Consider the following 18,132-nt stretch of genomic DNA (forward strand, 5'->3'; position numbering starts at 1 on the left):
GTTATGAAACAGAAAATCGCCAGCTGGTTTGGTAGCTATGTTTATTGTAACAAAAACTTTCTATACCGATAGAATCAAGCGTATTTCTTGTTCAACTTTTGGATGAGGCATACCCACACAGGTAATTCCATATCACTGCAATCTTTTTCTTACATGTCGCTTTAGCAGAATCTTTAGCAGAATCTTACTTTCTTCTTTTTTATGATTTTCGACCTCAATTTAAGTTCTATATCACAAATTTCTCTCAGACTAAGAAACTACTTAAAAGTTCGACGTATGTCAAAAACGCATTTTACTTTTTCAAAGCGTCAGATATAAATGTAGAGATTATATATATTGCTGCCCTCAATTCATATCGAAAGAAAGGAAGCACTCTCATTCAAACAAAGTGGTGACCTATTTTGAAGAAGCGTCACGAACAATGATTCTCCCCTTCTGGCTTCTGTTGGTGAAGGCGTTGTTTCTGGTACACATATAGTGGAACACGCCCTCCTTACCAAACTGAAGAGGACCTACGTCATAGTAAGCTTTGGCATTGTCCAGCAGAACCATGCTGCCACTGTATCGGGCTAAAATATATGGAAAAAAAACAAACCTTTTATAATTAGCGTACTTTTTGCGGTGAACCCAATGTTTACAAATATATGTGCTTTCAAAATGCTCACGCTCTCCAATTAAAAATGAACTATAACCCTTGATCCTTGAACGACCAATTTTGCTTACCAAAAAGAGGAATCGATTTGTGTGCAAATATCATACATTGATAACATTTTCTAACTTTTTAAATAGTTTCCCGCCTATAGGGTTAGAGATTGAACCCAAACTGACAATCTACACGCATGACAATAATTTACAATTTGCGCCTTAATTATCAACTGGCACCTCATTAACATTTCAATTACACGGGTTCTTACAACGCTATTGTTCGAACCCGTGACTGAATACTTATTATAAGTCAGTGCACTTACGGGGTGCCAACAGCGCCATCTTCTGGAGGACAGCTCTCGTTTCTGTCGATGCTCCGATCAGACGGGTCACGTTATCCAAGTGCATGGGATAGTTAGCTCCATACTGGCCAAGGACATCCAGTCCACCGTACGCCAGACCGGGCGTTCCTTCTGGGTAGACCTTGTTCTTAAGCACGACCATGTTGTTACGGTCAGTGCCCCTTCGTCCATTCCCGGCGTTGTTGCGTGGATTTCTGTCCGATCCTGTCCATCTGGTAGGAACAAGAAATTATTTATCTACCTATTTCTCAATTCATTCACTTAATGATAGCAATAACCGTAATTTTTGCTTTTAAGTCTGTATTTGATCTTTTAAACTACCCATTTTGCATTTTATCACGAACTATACCCTTAACAGCCAGAAAAAAACATAGAAAAATGAATTTTCCCGTTGTAAAACCGACTGAAAAGCTACAAGGTGCAACATCATGTCATCATCAGTTCTGTTGGTAATAAACTGTTTGTTTCGGTGGTATAAGTTTTCCGTTAATGTCAATGTTCGAAGAAATTATACAAAAGAATGATCACAATGGCTATAAAAATGTTCAATAGGAACAGGAATATATCTATTATTTTGCGAGTTATGTTCCACCGCCACTTAAACTATCCAAATGTTTTTTTCACAAATACTTATTTTAATTGGCAAAAATTAATTGACATCGTGTGAGCCAAATATAGTTTTGCGGTGTACAGAACTACAGCCAACTTACTGAATATGTACGTAGTCGTTTGTGTTGATCTCCAAGGTGTTGGGGACAAAGTCGTACTCCACTGCTGGGTACACCTGTTGGTTGTTCCCGCGTTTTCCCCTCACGTTCAAATTGTGGATGGTGGCGCCTTGCAGCTCGGTAGGTCTCTGCCTAATTTCAAACACATGGGACCTGCATAATAAAAAAAAACATTGTCCATTCAACAGATGTACCGTTTGTATCTCTGTATTAACTTATTAAGAACAGCAATTCATAGGATGCACTGTCCACAGAGGGTACATTAAGAGAGTGGTGGATCATGAATAATACAGGAAAAATTGCCCTTATTTGTGATGAGGAGCAGCATGATTTCTTCAGAATATTATTTTGATTGAAGCCTACCTGTCCTGGAAAGTACGTCCAAACTGGGCTGTGTTGATGGCCAATGTAAGCTTCACATCGAGGCCCGGAAACACCCGAACATCCGGGTTATTCTTGAAGACATAGCCGCGTGCTTCAGCAGTTTCCTTGTTGGGAAAATTGAAGGTCCTTGAAAGGTCAATTTTGGAACCGTCTGTGTCGCTATCAGTGTTGAAAGACGCGTCTGTGTTCCATGAGTCGTAATCATTAGTGGAGATATTATATCTGAAAAGTTAGTTATAAGAATGTAAATAGCATACCGAGTAGTAGCCAAGGTATGAGTTGTCAATCACTCTACTAGAGCAGCTAAAGAATACTGAGCGGTGAGAAAAGAGTCAGATTACAATGATATTTTTTTTCATTTGCGAAACAAAAGCTTAAATCGGAGTCCCCGTGTTAAGGGAATGAAAGTACACAAATATTGGAATGCAATTTGTTCTGATTTTAGCTGTATTAAAATTGTTTTGTAGGAACTACTGGTACTGTAGTTGCTAGTGCATTCCCTTTATTTTCTGGATACCATATTGATAAAATCAATTATTTTATGCCACTCTCTATTGTTTCAAGAACCAATTACCTCATCCGTAAGACGCATTTCTCATGAGCAATACCCTCTGGAATTACCCAATCGTATGTATTGAAATTTCCTCCGATCCCGTTGCCGTTGTGGTTGTCACGTGACCAGGGAGCCTTGATACACTTTGGCGGTGGAAGACCATGTGCAGGAAACTCAGTCCACTGTGCACCTACCGCTCTTCCGCGTATTTTGAAATTCTAAAATGCCAAGAAAGAAAAATGAATTGCATACCTGTATGTCGTGTATCAAAAATACAGTAAAAAAAGTCTCGTAAAAATCGTATCTTATTTGAAATGTGCACATCACATGCAACGTGCTTCATTCCTCCCCCCCCCCCCCCTTCACCTAATATCATTGACACTTACCTCACAATCCTCTCTGTTGTCCGGTATGACAATATTCCTGCGATAAAATCTATTCAGCTGGTTTCTGTCGATGACACACGACCATCTTGACTTAACGTTGTTGCTCTCTGCTTGGTAATAGTTGCAGCGTTCAACGTCATTGGTCATGACGACGATGTCCTAAAGGAGAGTTAACTACATATGTATTAAAAGACGAGATCGATGGTGAACTCGGAAAGAGGCACCGAAGAACACGTGCACTCCTGGGTTCGGAAATACACCGCCTCCCTCAACAAAAAGTATAACAAGAAAAACGCTGCAAAGCCAAAATAAATAGTATTTGAATTCAGGCATTGATGCTCCAAGGGATACCACTACTTACCACAATATCAGATCGGCCCCTACATGATTCAACGATTAGGTCTCAAATCCGTTTCCCGTTTGAAAACAACTAAACACATTAAGTTCAACGCTGAACCTTAGTCTCATATGGAAATGAGAGAAATCTATACTTACCTTCCAAGGGGAGTGGTGCCAATAGGGATAGTAGTCTCTCTCTTCTGGACATTCGTAACCACGTTTGGTGCCGCCAGCGTTCTGTCTTGTGTATCTAGCATCGTTGCGGCCAAGGTTCTTCAGAAAAAATACATAAATTTAAAATTGATTACATTTGGTGTTAAATACCCATAATCATGTTGGGTGCAGTTCGTATTCCGTCTTGTATAAAGTTACCATGTGTGTGTCTGAGCTAGGACCCAACAGCAAGCTTCGGTAGTAACCTGTATTTCAGATATACTGTAGATACATGCATATTTATTGACTTTTGATTCAGATAATATTGGGTGAATTAAACAAATTAAGCACAATAATCCTAGTTCAGTAAAACACTGCGAAACAGACGCGTCTCTCAGTACACCCTTTTCCCCCCAATTCTCCCTTCTTCAAAACTTTATAATGAGTAAAACGAGACAAAAACAAAACAAGTAATTTCTCATCCCTGTTTCCCACGTATAGGCCCTACCCTACATCCCACTGTAAAATGTTTTCGTTTAATTCGCTCGGCATAATTTCGTTGTGCATCTCCCTCCCAAAATTCTGGATCCGCGAATGTCTCATGATGGCCTTCTTCCTTTAAGTTTTCCAGACGACATTTCCATTTTTCAGGACAAGGATTTTCAGTGCCCATGCCAGTGACCAATTAAAGCAAAAACGTTTCAGGGGTATAATCGTGGAAAGAGCTGCATAATATTTCATAAACGGCAATAAAAAATTATCTTAAAAACAAAAAAAAAAAAAAAAAATTATCCAGGGATGTTCCCGAATCTATGCAGTATGAAACTGCACAAGAAATCGTTAAAAAGGGTGACTTGTGTGCGTGTATGAGAGAGAGAGAGAGATTGAATACTCTACAGATTTACAAAAATATTCAAGAAATCAAATGAAGAAACATATTCTAGCATCACATGTCGTTATTCACAATGAAAAGGACAAACGTGCGCAACTGCATCAGCGATAAAAAGAAGCACGTGCCTACCTGATCCGCCAAGAAAAGACCTTGGTTCCTTTGCCTAGTACGACAGTACAGATAGTGTTTCCATTCCTCGTGCATCCCAAAAGCTGTATTGCTGTCCTGGTTGTCCCGAATCGTCCCTGTCGTTCTTCCGTCTCTGATTTTGTCATCGCACATGTACTGCAATATAAGCTCGCAGTTTGAGTTCTGGTCCGCGCAGCTATGCTGGTTCGCCCTGTGTAATGTAATTTCAATTAACACAAATAGGAATAAGAATGAGAAAGATGACAACGGCGACACTGATAATAATATTCAAACTCTTTCTACATGCCGTACCACCAATAATGATAATACATGTTATTGCGGCAATTCTTCATCCATGATGTGATGATAATAAAGTTTATCAGAGGCAAGTGAGGTTAGATGAACACATTACATAACTTCCAGCTAAAACGTATTATAAAAAATGAAATACATTTATTTACTGACATTAGTTAAATTGGCATCTGATAAAAAAGCTGTAAAATATTTTAGAGGTTAGAAACAGCCGTTACTGAGTGCCTTCGACCTTGACCTTATATCAGCAGATGGAAGGAAAAAATGTTCATGAACAAAAAACAAAAAACAAAAAACAAAAACTATGTTTTTCATCGGTATATTAAAATAATAAAAGTAAGCCCTTTTGCGCCAATAGGACAGTTAACAGATAAAATAAAAAACCTATGTACAACGGATGGAATTAAAATAAGCCCTTTGTACAATGACAAAAATAGGGAGGAGAAAAGAGAAAAGGCCAAAAGAAGAACGAATTAAATACAAAAAAAGCTCTGTCAATGATTGTTTTAACAATTTAAAAGAATAAAGCCCCACAAAAAACAGATGAAATACAAAAAGTCCTTTAGAGAAATGATGAAAAAAAATCAGATTAAGAAAAAGGATTACCAAATAAAGCCCCGTAAACGACGTATTGAAAAAAATCATTTGCGTGACCTTTAATTTATAAGTTAGGGATAATAAAACAACGTACCATTCTATGCTGAGTGTAGATCCCTCGTAGTAGTACATAGGCTCTCCCACATTGTATCCACCGCGGTTGTTATTTTGGGAATCGAACAACCTGAAATATTTGACAAATGCAATTTACTATTAATTATACCTAAAATTGTTATTGTAGGATGAACCATATGCTGAGCTCTAAAAAATTAAATTACTGGATTAGCAAAACTAGATAAATAAGGCTATTTTTATCCCTTTTTGCTGTATATTGTGGTGAAATTGTCCCGTCTTCTACTTTTCACTACTTTGTTCAAGCTCAGTAAAACATATTTTTATGCACACACATTTAACTATACCCCCGTATCTGCTAGTTAACACCCACGCAACATGACATGGTTAAGTAGACTGTTTCTAAATTTGCCAATCTGAACATAAAAAAAAAAAAATACAATTTTACCAAAAAAAGTTGACCATTACCTCTTGTTATTTCTCACTTCCCGACCATTACCATTCAGTCTGTTATTACTTCCTCTGAAAAGAATCAAAAATATATGTAATTATATAAATGTCTGTGTGTGATTGTGTGTATGAATATATATACACACATGGTTGTGTTACATGTATGTGCATTATTGTGTGTATCTATGCGTGTTTAAATTTTCTGTGCATGTATCTCCGTGTATATGAAAAATTTGTTTGTGTGGGCGTAAAATATATGTGCATGCGTGGATGTACTTGTTTATGTGTGGTTGTGGACGTGAGTATATATCTAGATACTAGTAGGCCTATGTTACTCACAAAAACGGCCTCAACAGCCTATTGCTATAAAGACAGCATGACTCACGCTTTTACTACAGTCAAGTCCTATTTAAAACGCGTTTCCAAACATGGTGTTTAGTGGTGCTGCTACAATCGTAGGGTTAATGGTGCAAAAAATTCGATTTTCCCGCGGTCTTCAAGAATTGCTTTTACATGTACATCGTGCTTATACAGACCACTGATAGTCGCATTGTATCCTTTTCTCTTTCACGTCACGCCCGAAATCAAACACCACACGCAGCCTTTTTCTTATTCAAAATGGACATCAGTGAAAGTCACAATACATTTGGTGTCACCTTAGACATCTCAAGGGTCAGAAAGTTCATGCCGGAAGACACAAAGAGACATAATACCTTAAATCAACCAACTGCCCCATTCAAACGCCCTACAGCATATTATCAACCCAATGACGCGCATGGATGCCTGTGTAAAGCTCGCCGTCAATACACAAAAAAGTATTGGATATAAAGAGAGAGATTCAGTCTCTTTGTGTGCATTGTTCTCACTGTCACGATTCCGATGTTTGCGTATATCAAGGCATCTCGAGCCATATCATTAAGTAATACGATAGTGCTTTAATTTTTTCCTCTGTTAATAAAGTCTTAAATGAAATTGCGCCTACACCTGTTCTCATGCCCTTTCTTGGGACCAAAAAAATGATAGAGATCTTTTCCTATTCTGTTAAATTTATTCACTTCCCCCGTAAAAGCTTCATAAAAACAAAAATGTGGGGGGGGGGGGGGGATAATAAAGACAGGCCTACAATACATGCAGTCTGATTATTTGTACCACCTGTGGGTTCTATTTTAGACAGACTGATATTTAAACATCCTCAAAAATATATTTTCTAACTATTTGTGGAGGCATGTTTCAAATACTCTTTAGGCCAAAGATTCTAGCAAAAAGAGAGAGAGAGAGAGAGAGAGAGAGAGAGAGAAGGGGGGTGGAGAGGGAGAGAGAGATGGTCCGACGTGTCAGATAGAGACATAGGGTTCTTTCATGAAACCGATTCCAGCTTTAAGAGAGAGAGAGAGAGAGAGAGAGAGAGAGAGAGAGAGAGGTGGTGCAACGTTTCACGTAGCGATAGGGTCATCGAAACAAATCATGCGTCTCCCTCTGTCACTGCACTAGAATCATAGGGAGCAGGAACAAAAGAGGTGGATTTCCGTCAAGCAACAAAGATGTTCTCAAACTTTTGGGTTTGCAAGCGTTGATTGAAGAGATAGGAATTGGCTTTGGATAACCCGTTCATATTTACAAGCGCTAATTAGAGAAAAGAGCACCAAAAAGAAACCCCATATTTGACGATATCTTACCTTGGATTAGTGATGTATAAATCACCATGTGTTAAAACCACGCAACACAGGAGGAATCCCAGCGTCTTCATTTTTCCCTGTTGGCCGGCCAAAGTAACGATAAAATTTAAATGTTGCGAAACAAACCCCAGCGGTCGATTTAAATAGTTCCCATCACTCCGCATTCCTTTTCGCCAGAAAATCTAGTCCATCATACTTAATGAATATTCAGATTTTTTTTAAATTTTGTTTTCAATAATCCTGATCACTGACGGTTCACCCTCGCGAAAAAAACAAGTGCAAGGGGACTACTTTGATTAAAGGACGCCCACGTATGGAGACGGCTGTCTTTGGTCTAGATTAGATGTTTACCAGTAGCGACTGACGTGATTCAATGATCTGATCCCTTGAATGGGTAGAAATGAGAAACGTTTGGCATTATTTTGCATTCATTCACGGCACAGACGGGATCTAATCTTATAACCAATAGTAAGCACTTTAAGAGCTACGTTATACAGACGTTATTTGACAATCTTTTTGTACTGTATGTTCTTGTTGAATGCAGAGGTAATATGACATTCCTTTCTATTGTTAAAAAGGCTTTTTCTCCCCTCCGGCAGTTAAAAGAGAGATGAATATGATCATTATATAAATAAATATGTCAGTCAATCAATATCTAATAAGATAAATCAACCCTGGGTTGAAGTTTGTGCCTGTTGCAAAGATGATACAAGTATATTTGTATGTTCCGTCTCTATTCGTCAATACTTCATCGAGTCCCAAAAAAGCAACGACCGAAGGAACGAGACAAAACAACTGTTAAAATTGATTGAAAAATTCCTTATTAGAAAATCGTTTTTTTTTTCACGATATGTCTATTTTAAGCTGCTTTTGATTCGTATGAATAACATTTCTATCCGTAAAAAATTATTTGAAAAAAATGTATGGGAGGATTAGGCAGAGATTTCGCTGTCATCAAAAATATCCACATTGTGTACTTACTGAAAGTGAACGAACTCTTTTGTGTTTATCTCCAAGGTGTTGGGGACAAAGTCGTACTCCACCCCTGGGTACACCTGTTACTGCGTTTTCCTCTCCCCTTCAAATAATAGATAGTAATGGGTCTTTCTCTAATACGAAACGAGTGAGACCTACGTCGAATGATATAATACAATGCGAATATCAAAAGGCACCTCTGCAAGCCTTCCAGTTGGTGTGTTCAAGTGTGTGTGTGTGTGTGTGTGTGTGTGTGTGTGCATGTGTGCCCGCGCACCCGTGTGTGTACTGAAATGGACGTAATCCATGACTAAGTTGAAAACGTGTTAATGCAAAGCTCAACATCGCGTTAACTGGCCAGCATTGTGGATCAAGCAAAACAGTTTAACGAGTAAATATAGCATATCGTGATGTGTAGACGTACTGCTCACATGAGTATGTATTCTAGTAACGGTTACTTTGCCTTAATATTCTATTGTGTTCTAAATGAAAAAGTTAACATTTGGAGTATTGTTATGTCAGACGTCCTTTTCACAATGACTAATTGTTTCAAATTTGCTGCAGTATACATGTATATGCACAGTATATACTATGTATAAATTGTATTGGTATTTGATTCTAATGAAACGGAAAATCGTGGGCTGGTTTTTGCAGTTCTGTTTATTATAACTAGAACTTACTTTACCGATGGAAATCAAGCCTATTTCTTGTTCCACATTTGAATCAGGAATGCCCGCACCGGTTAATTTATATCATTGCAAACTTTTCTTGGCATTACCAAACCACACTAGCAGAATATTACCTTCCGTTCTTGTAATAATTTTCGATAAGGCTGTCAAGTCATAGTTTCCATATTCCAAAATTTCTGACAGACTAAGATATTACTTATGAGCCAGTCGGACTTCAAAACCGCATTTAATTTATTTCAAAGAGTGTTTTTAAATATTCTGAAATATCTACGTGGATCATTGCTGTCCTTAATTCATATCAAAAGAAAGAAAGCACTCTAGATCTCATGCAAGCGAAGTTGTGACCTATTTTGAAGAAGCGTCACGAACGATGATTCTCCCCTTCTGGCTTCTGTTGGTGAAGGCGTTATTTCTGGTACACATGAAGTGGAACACGCCCTCCTTAGCGAACTGAAGAGGACCTACGTCATAGTAGGCTTTGGCATTGTCCAGCAGAACCATGCTGCCACTGTATCGGGCTAAAATATATGAAAAAAAAACAAAACAAACTTTTCATAATTAGCGTAATTTTAGTACTGCACAGCACCCCTCTCCAATTTGAAATGAACTATAAGCCTTGATTCGTGAACGAAGTACTGTGCTACCCCCGCCCAATAAATAAATTAATAATTAATTAATTAATAACTAAATATATAAATAAACATAAATAAAAAAGAGAAGAAAAACCGTGAACAGTTTTATGATAAAATATCACCTACTGGTAAAGTTTTCTGATTTATTTGTAAGTAGTTCCCGTCCTAAGTTATAAGTCAAAATTTAAATGTACAATAGCAGTTTACAGTTTTATATTTTAAATGTCAATTGATTCTAAATAACAATTGTAAGAGCACTTTGCTAAGAGCTCCTGACGCTAATTGACTTCTTTAAAATACAAGTCAGTGCACTTACGGGGTGCCAACAGCGCCATCTTCTGGAGGACAGCTCTCGTTTCTGTCGAGGCCCCGATCAGGCGGGTCACGTTGTCCAAGTGCATGGGATAGTTAGCTCCATACTGCCCAAGGACATCCAGTCCACCGTAAGCAAGTCCGGGCGTTCCTTCAGGGTAGACCTTGTTCTTAAGCATGACCATGTTGTTACGGTCAGTGCCCCTTCGTCCATTTCCGGCGTTGTTGCGGGGATTTCTATCTGATCCTGTCCATCTGGTAGGAACACAAAATTATATATATTTATCAATTCATTCATTTATTGATTGAAAAGGTATCAGTTTCCGTACATTGCAATGCAGTTAAGAAAACTGTTCAAAATAATTATCACAATGGTTAAAAATTAATCAAAATCTACTCCTATAAAGTATAATAATTATTTTACGTATCCAAATATTTTTCAAAAATACCCCTTTTATTGGCAAAAGCTGAGCTCGTACGAACCAAATGTAGTTCGGTAGTATATAAAATTACGGGTAACGTACTGAATATGCACAAAGTCATTAGTGTTTATCTCCAAAGTGTTGGGGACAAAGTCGTATTCCACTGCTGGGTACACCTGTTGGTTGTTACCACGTTTTCCTCTCACGTTCAAATTGTGGATGGTGACGTCTTTCAGCTCTGCGGGTCTCTGTCTAATTTCGAACACATGGGACCTACGAAAAAACCATTGGAGTGAAAATTCACCAATAATTTATTGATTATTATATTTTGCCGAGTCTTCACTTTCTTGTGGTTATTGTCATTGAGAACGCTGACTGTTATGTATTTTTTCTATTGTCACGCATCAGAGTTACCCAAACAAAAATAACATTTCTATGAGCAATATTTAATAACTGTATAATTGCTACGTTAAATATTATATTCATTTTCAATAATGATATAATTTGAGACCATATCATAGAATTATTTACATTCTTTTGCCTCCATTATATGACTATTTATTTTGCTGCTTTAATTTATTTATATGCTGCTCATAGGCCTTCGTGCAAGTACCAAAGAGATGTTTAAAACGATAAAATAAAATCATAATATTGTTGGATAAAGAAGAAAAAACGATATGGTGCTTAATACAAATAGCATATTTTAAGACAGATTATCGTTCCAACATAGGTACCATTCACATCTCTGTATTATCTTATCAAGAGAAGCAATTCATAGGATGTGCTGTTCGCAGAGGACGCCTCTAAAAGGTGGTGTCCTATGAATATCGCATGCACAATTTGTCCTTATTTGTTATACTTAGTCATATCAGCAGCATGATTTTTCAGAATGTAATTTAAATGGTATGTCTACCTGTCCTGAAAAGTACGTCCAAACTGAGCCGTGTTGATGGCCAATGCAAGATTCACATCGAGGTCCGGAAACACCTCAACATCCGGGTTATTCTGGAAGACATAGCCGCGTGCTTCAGCAGTCTCTTGGTCGGGAAAATTGAAGGTCTTTAAAAGGTCAATTTTGGAACCGTCTGTGTCGCTATCAGTGTTGGAAGACGCGTCTGTGTTCCATGAGTCGTAATCGTTAGTAGAAATGTTGTATCTGCAAAGTTAATATTTATAATGATATAAAAATGATAATTAGAATATTATTTTGAAGAGGAATTTCCTTTAACTGTTCTCCACAAACACCTCAGCGCTATGTTCATATAAATTATTTAAAAAATTCTAAGACCGATCAACAAAAAATTCTAACTGCATATACTAAATTCTCAAACAAGGCAAGTTAAGGGTACTATAACGGATAAAAAAAATTCGCAAAAATTATTCTCGTGACTATTATTTGTGTTTTATTTGCTGAATAGCATCAAATAAATCATTTCATGCTTTTTTTCAATTATTTCAAGAACCAATTACCTCATCCGTAAGACGCATTTCTCATGAGCAATACCCTCCGGAATTACCCAATCGTATGTATTGAAATTTCCTCCAATCCCGTTGCCGTTGTGGTTGTCACGTGACCAGGGAGCCTTGATACACTGTGGCGGCGGAAGACCATGTGCAGGAAACTCAGTCCACTGTGCACCTACCGATCTTCCGCGTATTTTGAAGTTCTAAAGTGCCAAGAAAGAAGAACGAATTACGTATGTCGTATATCAAAAATTAAAGCCAAAAAATGTTCCTTTTACATGTGGCGTGCTTCACACACACCCCCCCCCCCCGGAAATGATTGACACTTACCTCACAATCCTCTTTGTTGTCTGGGATGACAATATTCCTGCGATAATATCTATTCAGCTGGTTTCTGTCGATGACACACGACCATCTGGACTTCACATTGAAACTCTCTTGCTGGTAATAGTCGCAGCGTTCAACGTCATTGGTCAAGACGGCAATGTCCTAAATATATTAAAACATGAGATCGATGGTGAAGCCGAAAAGGGGCACAGAAGGTCACGTGCACCCCCCCCCCCCCCCCCCCCCCGTTCGAACGTACACCGCCTCCCTCAGCAAAAAGAGTATACCGAGAAATTCAAGACAAAACCAAAATTGATATTAGTATAAATAAAGAGCCCATGCTCTAAGGGAAGCATGTAAGTGACTCAACTATTTGGGCGATTTACGGCCTCGAGTTTGTTCCCAGTTTGGACACAGTGTGTTGTTACATCAAAGCTGAAGTTAATTATAATAAACATGAACATGTAGGCCTACCTTCCAAGGGGAGTGGTGCCAATAGGGATAGTAGTCTCTCTCTTCTGGACATTCGTAACCACGTTTAGTGCCACCTGCGTTCTGTCTTGTGTATCTAGCATCATTGCGCCCAAGGTTCTTAGAAAAATGCATATATTGAAATTAGATTAGATTTGGTGGTTAAAATCCATAACAAGGTTTGGTGCGATCCGTATTCTCTCTTGTACGCGTATTTTAAGTATGTGTGTGTCTGAGCTAAGACCCACCAACAAGCTACCCTGCATTTGAAATATACCAAAGATATAGTCACATTTTATTTAGGTTCCAGAGGTTAAATAAAACAAACTTAGCACAAAAACCTTAGTTCAGTGGCGTATTGTCGAGCAGAAACGTCTCGCTGTTTCCATCAGCACGGAAGGTACATACGTACCTCTCCGCCATATTCTTTACCTTCGTACATGTATATATAAACCCTTTCCCCATGCTCTCTCTCCAAAAATGAGCACAAAGAGACAAAAATAATTTCTTATCCCAGTGCCCTACCCGACAAGTCATAGTAAAATGTGCTCATCTAATTTATTCGGCAAGATTTTCCTTGTGAACTCAGCAGCATCACATTATTCCCAATGAAAAGGAAAAACGCGCGCAACTGCATCAGCGATAAAAAGAAGCCCTTGCCTACCTGATCTGCCAAGAAAAGCCCCTGGTTTCTACGCCTAGTGCGACAGTACAGATAGTGTTCCCATTCTTCGTGCATCCCAAAGCCTGTATTGCTGTCCTGGTTGTCCCGAATCGTCCGAGTCGTTCTTCCGTCTCTGATTTTGTCATCGCACATGTACTGCAATATCAGCTCGCAGTTAGCGTTCTGGTCCGCGCAGCTGTGCTGGTTAGCCCTTAAAAGAATGAGAAGAATACCCATGACGAAGACGCAGATGATGATGATGATGATATTCCAACTATTTCTACTACCATTAACGATATCAAATAACGATAAAAATTACAACAAAAAGGGCGTAATTCTACATCCATATTGTAATAGAAATAAAAGTGATAAATCATTCAAAGACATGTAAGGAACAATGAACTTTTTACATATAAAAATTTCCTTCTGTTACGTATTTCAACTTTTAGATCATTTACTGATATTCAGCAAATTTGATTTTTTTATTTAAAAAACTGCTGAGGTTCGAAAAAATGTTAGTGGGTGCACTGTAAAAACAGTGTTTAGCATTTAAATACATACAACACACGTTAGGCACCTATACGCACTTAGAAATCTGTGTAAATGCTAAACGCGTATAGCTTTTCAAACGTTTCACAGAAGAAAAAGCTAGACACGTTGGCATTGTTACACGTTTAGCTATGTGTTTAGCTTCACCGGAATACGATTCTATAACAAGTCTATCACAAGCTTAGCACATTGGCTAAGCACTTCCCTGCTAAGCGCGTGAGGCTGCTAAACATATGGAGCTGCTATAGGTGTGGAATTCCTTAACGCGTGGAGCTGCTAAACAACATGTTTAGCTTTTCAAGTTCGTCACAGAAAAAAATGCTTCACAATCCCATATATACGATCCCATAACAAGTTTATTACAAGACTCAACAATTTTGCTTAACACTTCCCTTTGTAAACATATGGAGCTGTTGGAGGCGAGAAGCAGCCTGCTCGAACGCGTTGTGTCCTTCCTTGCAGTAACGTGTGATTATTTAAAATAGGCATATTAAGTAATAATCCAAATAACAAATAACGTTTTCACGACGTTATCAGCTGGTTTCATGATGGTGATGGTATAGAATAACGTCATGGTAACGTTATGGGTGTTTTTAATTCCATGCAAAATGATGCACTTGCAGTTTTATTAGCGTTTTATAACATTCTGGAAAAACATTATATAATGTTTTGAAAACTTTTTTAATTAATCACCAAAACACGTCTTATGCTGTATGAACTACAGTTAGCGGTTAATTCCAAAATGGGCTTGGGTTAGTCGGCGACTAGAGCGGTGCGATTTGCAAAATATTCGGACTATCTTTACCAAAATAACCAGCATGTGATGAAAGCTTAAATAAACCATTATAATGAATACCCCACCATCATCCTGATGTTCTATTGTTCATTACTTCCGGAAAAAATAAATGAACATCAATACCTTAACGCATTTTATCAAAATATGAAAAAAATGTTTTAAAGTAAAAGTGGTAGTTGTTTCCGTGGTTGTTTCGTGTCTTTAGTAAGCTAGTGAATTTTCCTAACTTGTTTTTCAGAAATATATTCCAATTAACTTCCTCGCAAGGTCAGCTAACACAAGGATGAATAAGTCCCGCTGTAAAGATGATGGTGTGAATCAACTATGTTGACAGTTCACGGTACCCTGTTATAGATAGAGATAGCTATAGCAGTTAAAGGTGACCGTGACTTCGCGCGCGCGCGCGCGCGCGTGTGTGTAGTGACTGAAACAGTTGAAAACGTTACAACCTTAAAGTTAAACAAATACACCCTACGTTTATTAGGCGTCAAGCACGTCAAAGCGTGTAACATGTTAATAGGCTAAACGTGCTTAGGTGCTAAACGCGTGGAAAAAAAGAGACAAAACAGGCGCTTAGAAATGTGTCTCGGAGCTAAACACTGTTTTTACAGTGTGCTTTCGACCTTGACCTCCTTATCAACAGATACAATGAAAAATATCCCTTTGACCGAGTCAACTTTTTTCACCGGTATACATGAACATGTTAAAATAAAATGTAAGCTCGGATAAAAGAAAAAAAATGACCTTTGCACAATGAATGAAATTTAGATAAGCCCATAGAACAACTATCAAGAAAAAAAGAAAAAAAGAGAAAAAAAAACACATGAACATCCAATCAAAAACGAAAATAGCTCTACTTAAAACTGTTAAAAATATAACATCATGAAACAGAAATAGCATTGAAGAAAAAAGATGAATGAAACTAATTGGCCCGATGAGCCAAGGGTGACCGTAAAATACAGCCCCATCTACTACGATTAAAATGAATAAATAGCAGGTGCTTGGCCTTTATTAGTAAGGAATAGAAAAAACAACGTACCACTCTATGCTAAGTGTAGATCCCTCGTAGTAGTACATAGGGTCTCCCACATTGTATCCACCGCGGTTGTTATTTTGGGAATCGAATAACCTGAAATAATATTTGAAAAAATGCGATTGCCTATTGATTTCTCAAAAACGCATTTACTTTTGTTCATTTTGCAGATTAAGAATTTTGCAGCTCATCTTCTCTGACCCTTTAACAATGTCGAATACAGCTGGACATTACCATTTCTCCCTCTGTCAAAAATAAATTTGATAAGCAAAACGAGACAAAAAAAACAAGCTATTTTTCATCCCTGTATCTTACAAATCGTGGTTAAATCGCCCCGTCTACAACATTTTATTAGAATTGTTTCGCTTAGCAAAATATACATGTAGATTCTTGCGGATGCGCACACACATTGCATCACGGTTAAGTACACTGATTTCTCGTCTTTCTAGCTAGAGACAAAAAAGTACAATTTTGCAAAAAAAAAAAAAAAAAAGTTAACCGTTACCTCTTGTTATTTCTCACTTCCCGACCATTACCATTCAGTCTGTTATTGCTTCCTCTGGAAAGAGTAAATAAAATACGTAAGTGTGTGTGTGTGTGTGTGTGTGTGTGTGTGTGTGTGTGTGTGTGCGCGCGTGTGTGTGGTTGTGTGAATATACACCAACTGTAATAATCCCGTTTAGAGGTACTGTAACAAGCACAGGATTAATTACGAAAGATTATAATTTACGAATTTTTCTGAGGTCCTCAAGTATATGTCACACCTAATGACTTATATCTTATCGAAATTCAAAACTTAAAAAATCGGTAGATATGCACTTTAAAGTAATGTCTTCCTCAACTGTAGTAAGTAAGATTTATTTATTGATTGATTGATTTATAAGATTGATTGATTTATTTATCTATTTATTGCTATATAAAGGTGTAATAAACATTGCATCCCTTTGTGTTGCGCCTCACGGACGAATCATGCAAACACGAAGGCCTGCGCTTCTTTTTAAAAATGACCACAAGTGAAAGTTGGGAGGCTTTGATATCTGCAGACATTTCAAGGTTCAGAAAACACAAGAAGGAAGGCACAAAGAGTTATAATACCTTAAAATCAACCAACTGTCCGCATCAAACGTCCTGAAATCCTTTACCAAATTAATGACGCACATGACTGCTTAAGTAAAGAACGACGTAAATAAGCAGAGGGCACTGGATATGGATTATGTAACAGAATGATTCGGGATCTATATGCCTATTGTCCTCACTGTCACGATTCTGATGTCAGTGTAGGCCTATATGAAAATCTGTAAGTTATCTTTATTAATTTATTTAATTTTTTTCTATTGACTAAGTTCCAAGCATCGATTATTATTTGTTTTTCATTTTCTATATATGCTCCATAAAAAGGAAATTATGGAGAAAAACACTTAGGGACAGACCTATAGTGTATGCAAGCTGGTGATAATATTTGCACCGCCTGTCGTACTTATTAAAAAACTTACTTAAAGAAACTGTTAACAAACTATTAAGATCCTCGATTCCTTTTAATATCTCTGTAGGGGAACGTTAATACCACTCTTTGGGTTAAATTCCCTGTATGAAACCAACCTCAGCAATGAGAGATGTAGAATAGGATTGATCAGAGAGTCAGATGTATCGAGAGAGAGAGAGAGAGAGAGAGAGAGAGAGAGAGAGAAATATGGTGCTGAGATACGCCCATCTCTGACATAATTCTAAAATCGTGGCGCTTACATGAATATCAGGAACAAAAACGAAGATTTCAGATTAAAAACTAAAAACGCCCTTAAAGTTTGGGGCTCCACAAGCGATGGTTAAAGATATAGGCAGTGGATAACATGTTCATATATACGATCAATTATTAGGAAAAAGCACCAAAAAGAAACACCAAATTGAAAATGTCTTACCTTGGATTGGTGATATACAAATCACCATGTGTCAAAACCACACAGCACAGAATGAAGCCCAGCCTCTTCATTTTTCTTGCTGATCGTTCAAAGTGAAATTTAAAGGTTGCGAAATTAATCCCAATGATCCATTTAAATAGTTCCTATCACTCCAGCATTCCGTCTTCGCACGAAAATCTAGTCCATCAGGCTTTTTGCATAGTC

At 37.7% G+C, this 18,132-nt stretch overlaps 2 protein-coding genes across 2 annotated transcripts; both read right to left on the reverse strand.

The window, feature by feature from the left end:
- Positions 1-24: 24 nt before the first annotated feature.
- LOC106160128 (protein DD3-3) lies at positions 25-7,865 on the reverse strand. The gene is made up of 11 exons (XM_013536646.2): positions 7,679-7,865; positions 6,021-6,074; positions 5,575-5,664; positions 4,572-4,782; positions 3,554-3,670; positions 3,059-3,217; positions 2,694-2,890; positions 2,099-2,341; positions 1,718-1,888; positions 969-1,219; positions 25-569 (listed from the first exon to the last, which is right to left on the reverse strand). The coding sequence occupies exons 1-11, from the start codon at positions 7,840-7,842 to the stop codon at positions 397-399; spliced, it is 1,830 nt and encodes a 609-aa protein (XP_013392100.2). The 5' UTR covers positions 7,843-7,865; the 3' UTR covers positions 25-396.
- A 1,430-nt stretch (positions 7,866-9,295) lies between these two features.
- On the reverse strand, positions 9,296-18,132 carry LOC106160114 (protein DD3-3). The gene is made up of 11 exons (XM_013536632.2): positions 17,929-18,132; positions 16,518-16,571; positions 16,019-16,108; positions 13,635-13,845; positions 12,974-13,090; positions 12,503-12,661; positions 12,179-12,375; positions 11,622-11,864; positions 10,811-10,981; positions 10,291-10,541; positions 9,296-9,860 (listed from the first exon to the last, which is right to left on the reverse strand). Exons 1-11 carry the CDS (start codon positions 17,997-17,999, stop codon positions 9,688-9,690), a joined length of 1,737 nt encoding a protein of 578 aa, XP_013392086.2. The 5' UTR covers positions 18,000-18,132; the 3' UTR covers positions 9,296-9,687.

Source organism: Lingula anatina, chromosome 6 (assembly GCF_051362555.1).
Source record: "Lingula anatina isolate TDL-2025a chromosome 6, LinAna3.0, whole genome shotgun sequence".
NCBI lineage: Eukaryota > Metazoa > Brachiopoda > Lingulata > Lingulida > Lingulidae > Lingula > Lingula anatina.

Coding starts and splice junctions, on each gene's coding strand:
- LOC106160128 (XM_013536646.2), bottom strand. CDS start 7,842: ATGCGGAGTGATGGGAACTATTTAAATCGACCGCTGGGGTTTGTTTCG. Junction 4,783..5,574: donor TCTACACTCAGCATAGAATG/GTACGTTGTTTT, acceptor TACATTACACAG/GGCGAACCAGCATAGCTGCG. Junction 3,218..3,553: donor GGCACCACTCCCCTTGGAAG/GTAAGTATAGAT, acceptor ACTCTCCTTTAG/GACATCGTCGTCATGACCAA.
- LOC106160114 (XM_013536632.2), bottom strand. CDS start 17,999: ATGAAGAGGCTGGGCTTCATTCTGTGCTGTGTGGTTTTGACACATGGT. Junction 16,109..16,517: donor GAAGTGAGAAATAACAAGAG/GTAACGGTTAAC, acceptor ATATTATTTCAG/GTTATTCGATTCCCAAAATA. Junction 10,542..10,810: donor AATGACTTTGTGCATATTCA/GTACGTTACCCG, acceptor TGTTCCTACCAG/ATGGACAGGATCAGATAGAA.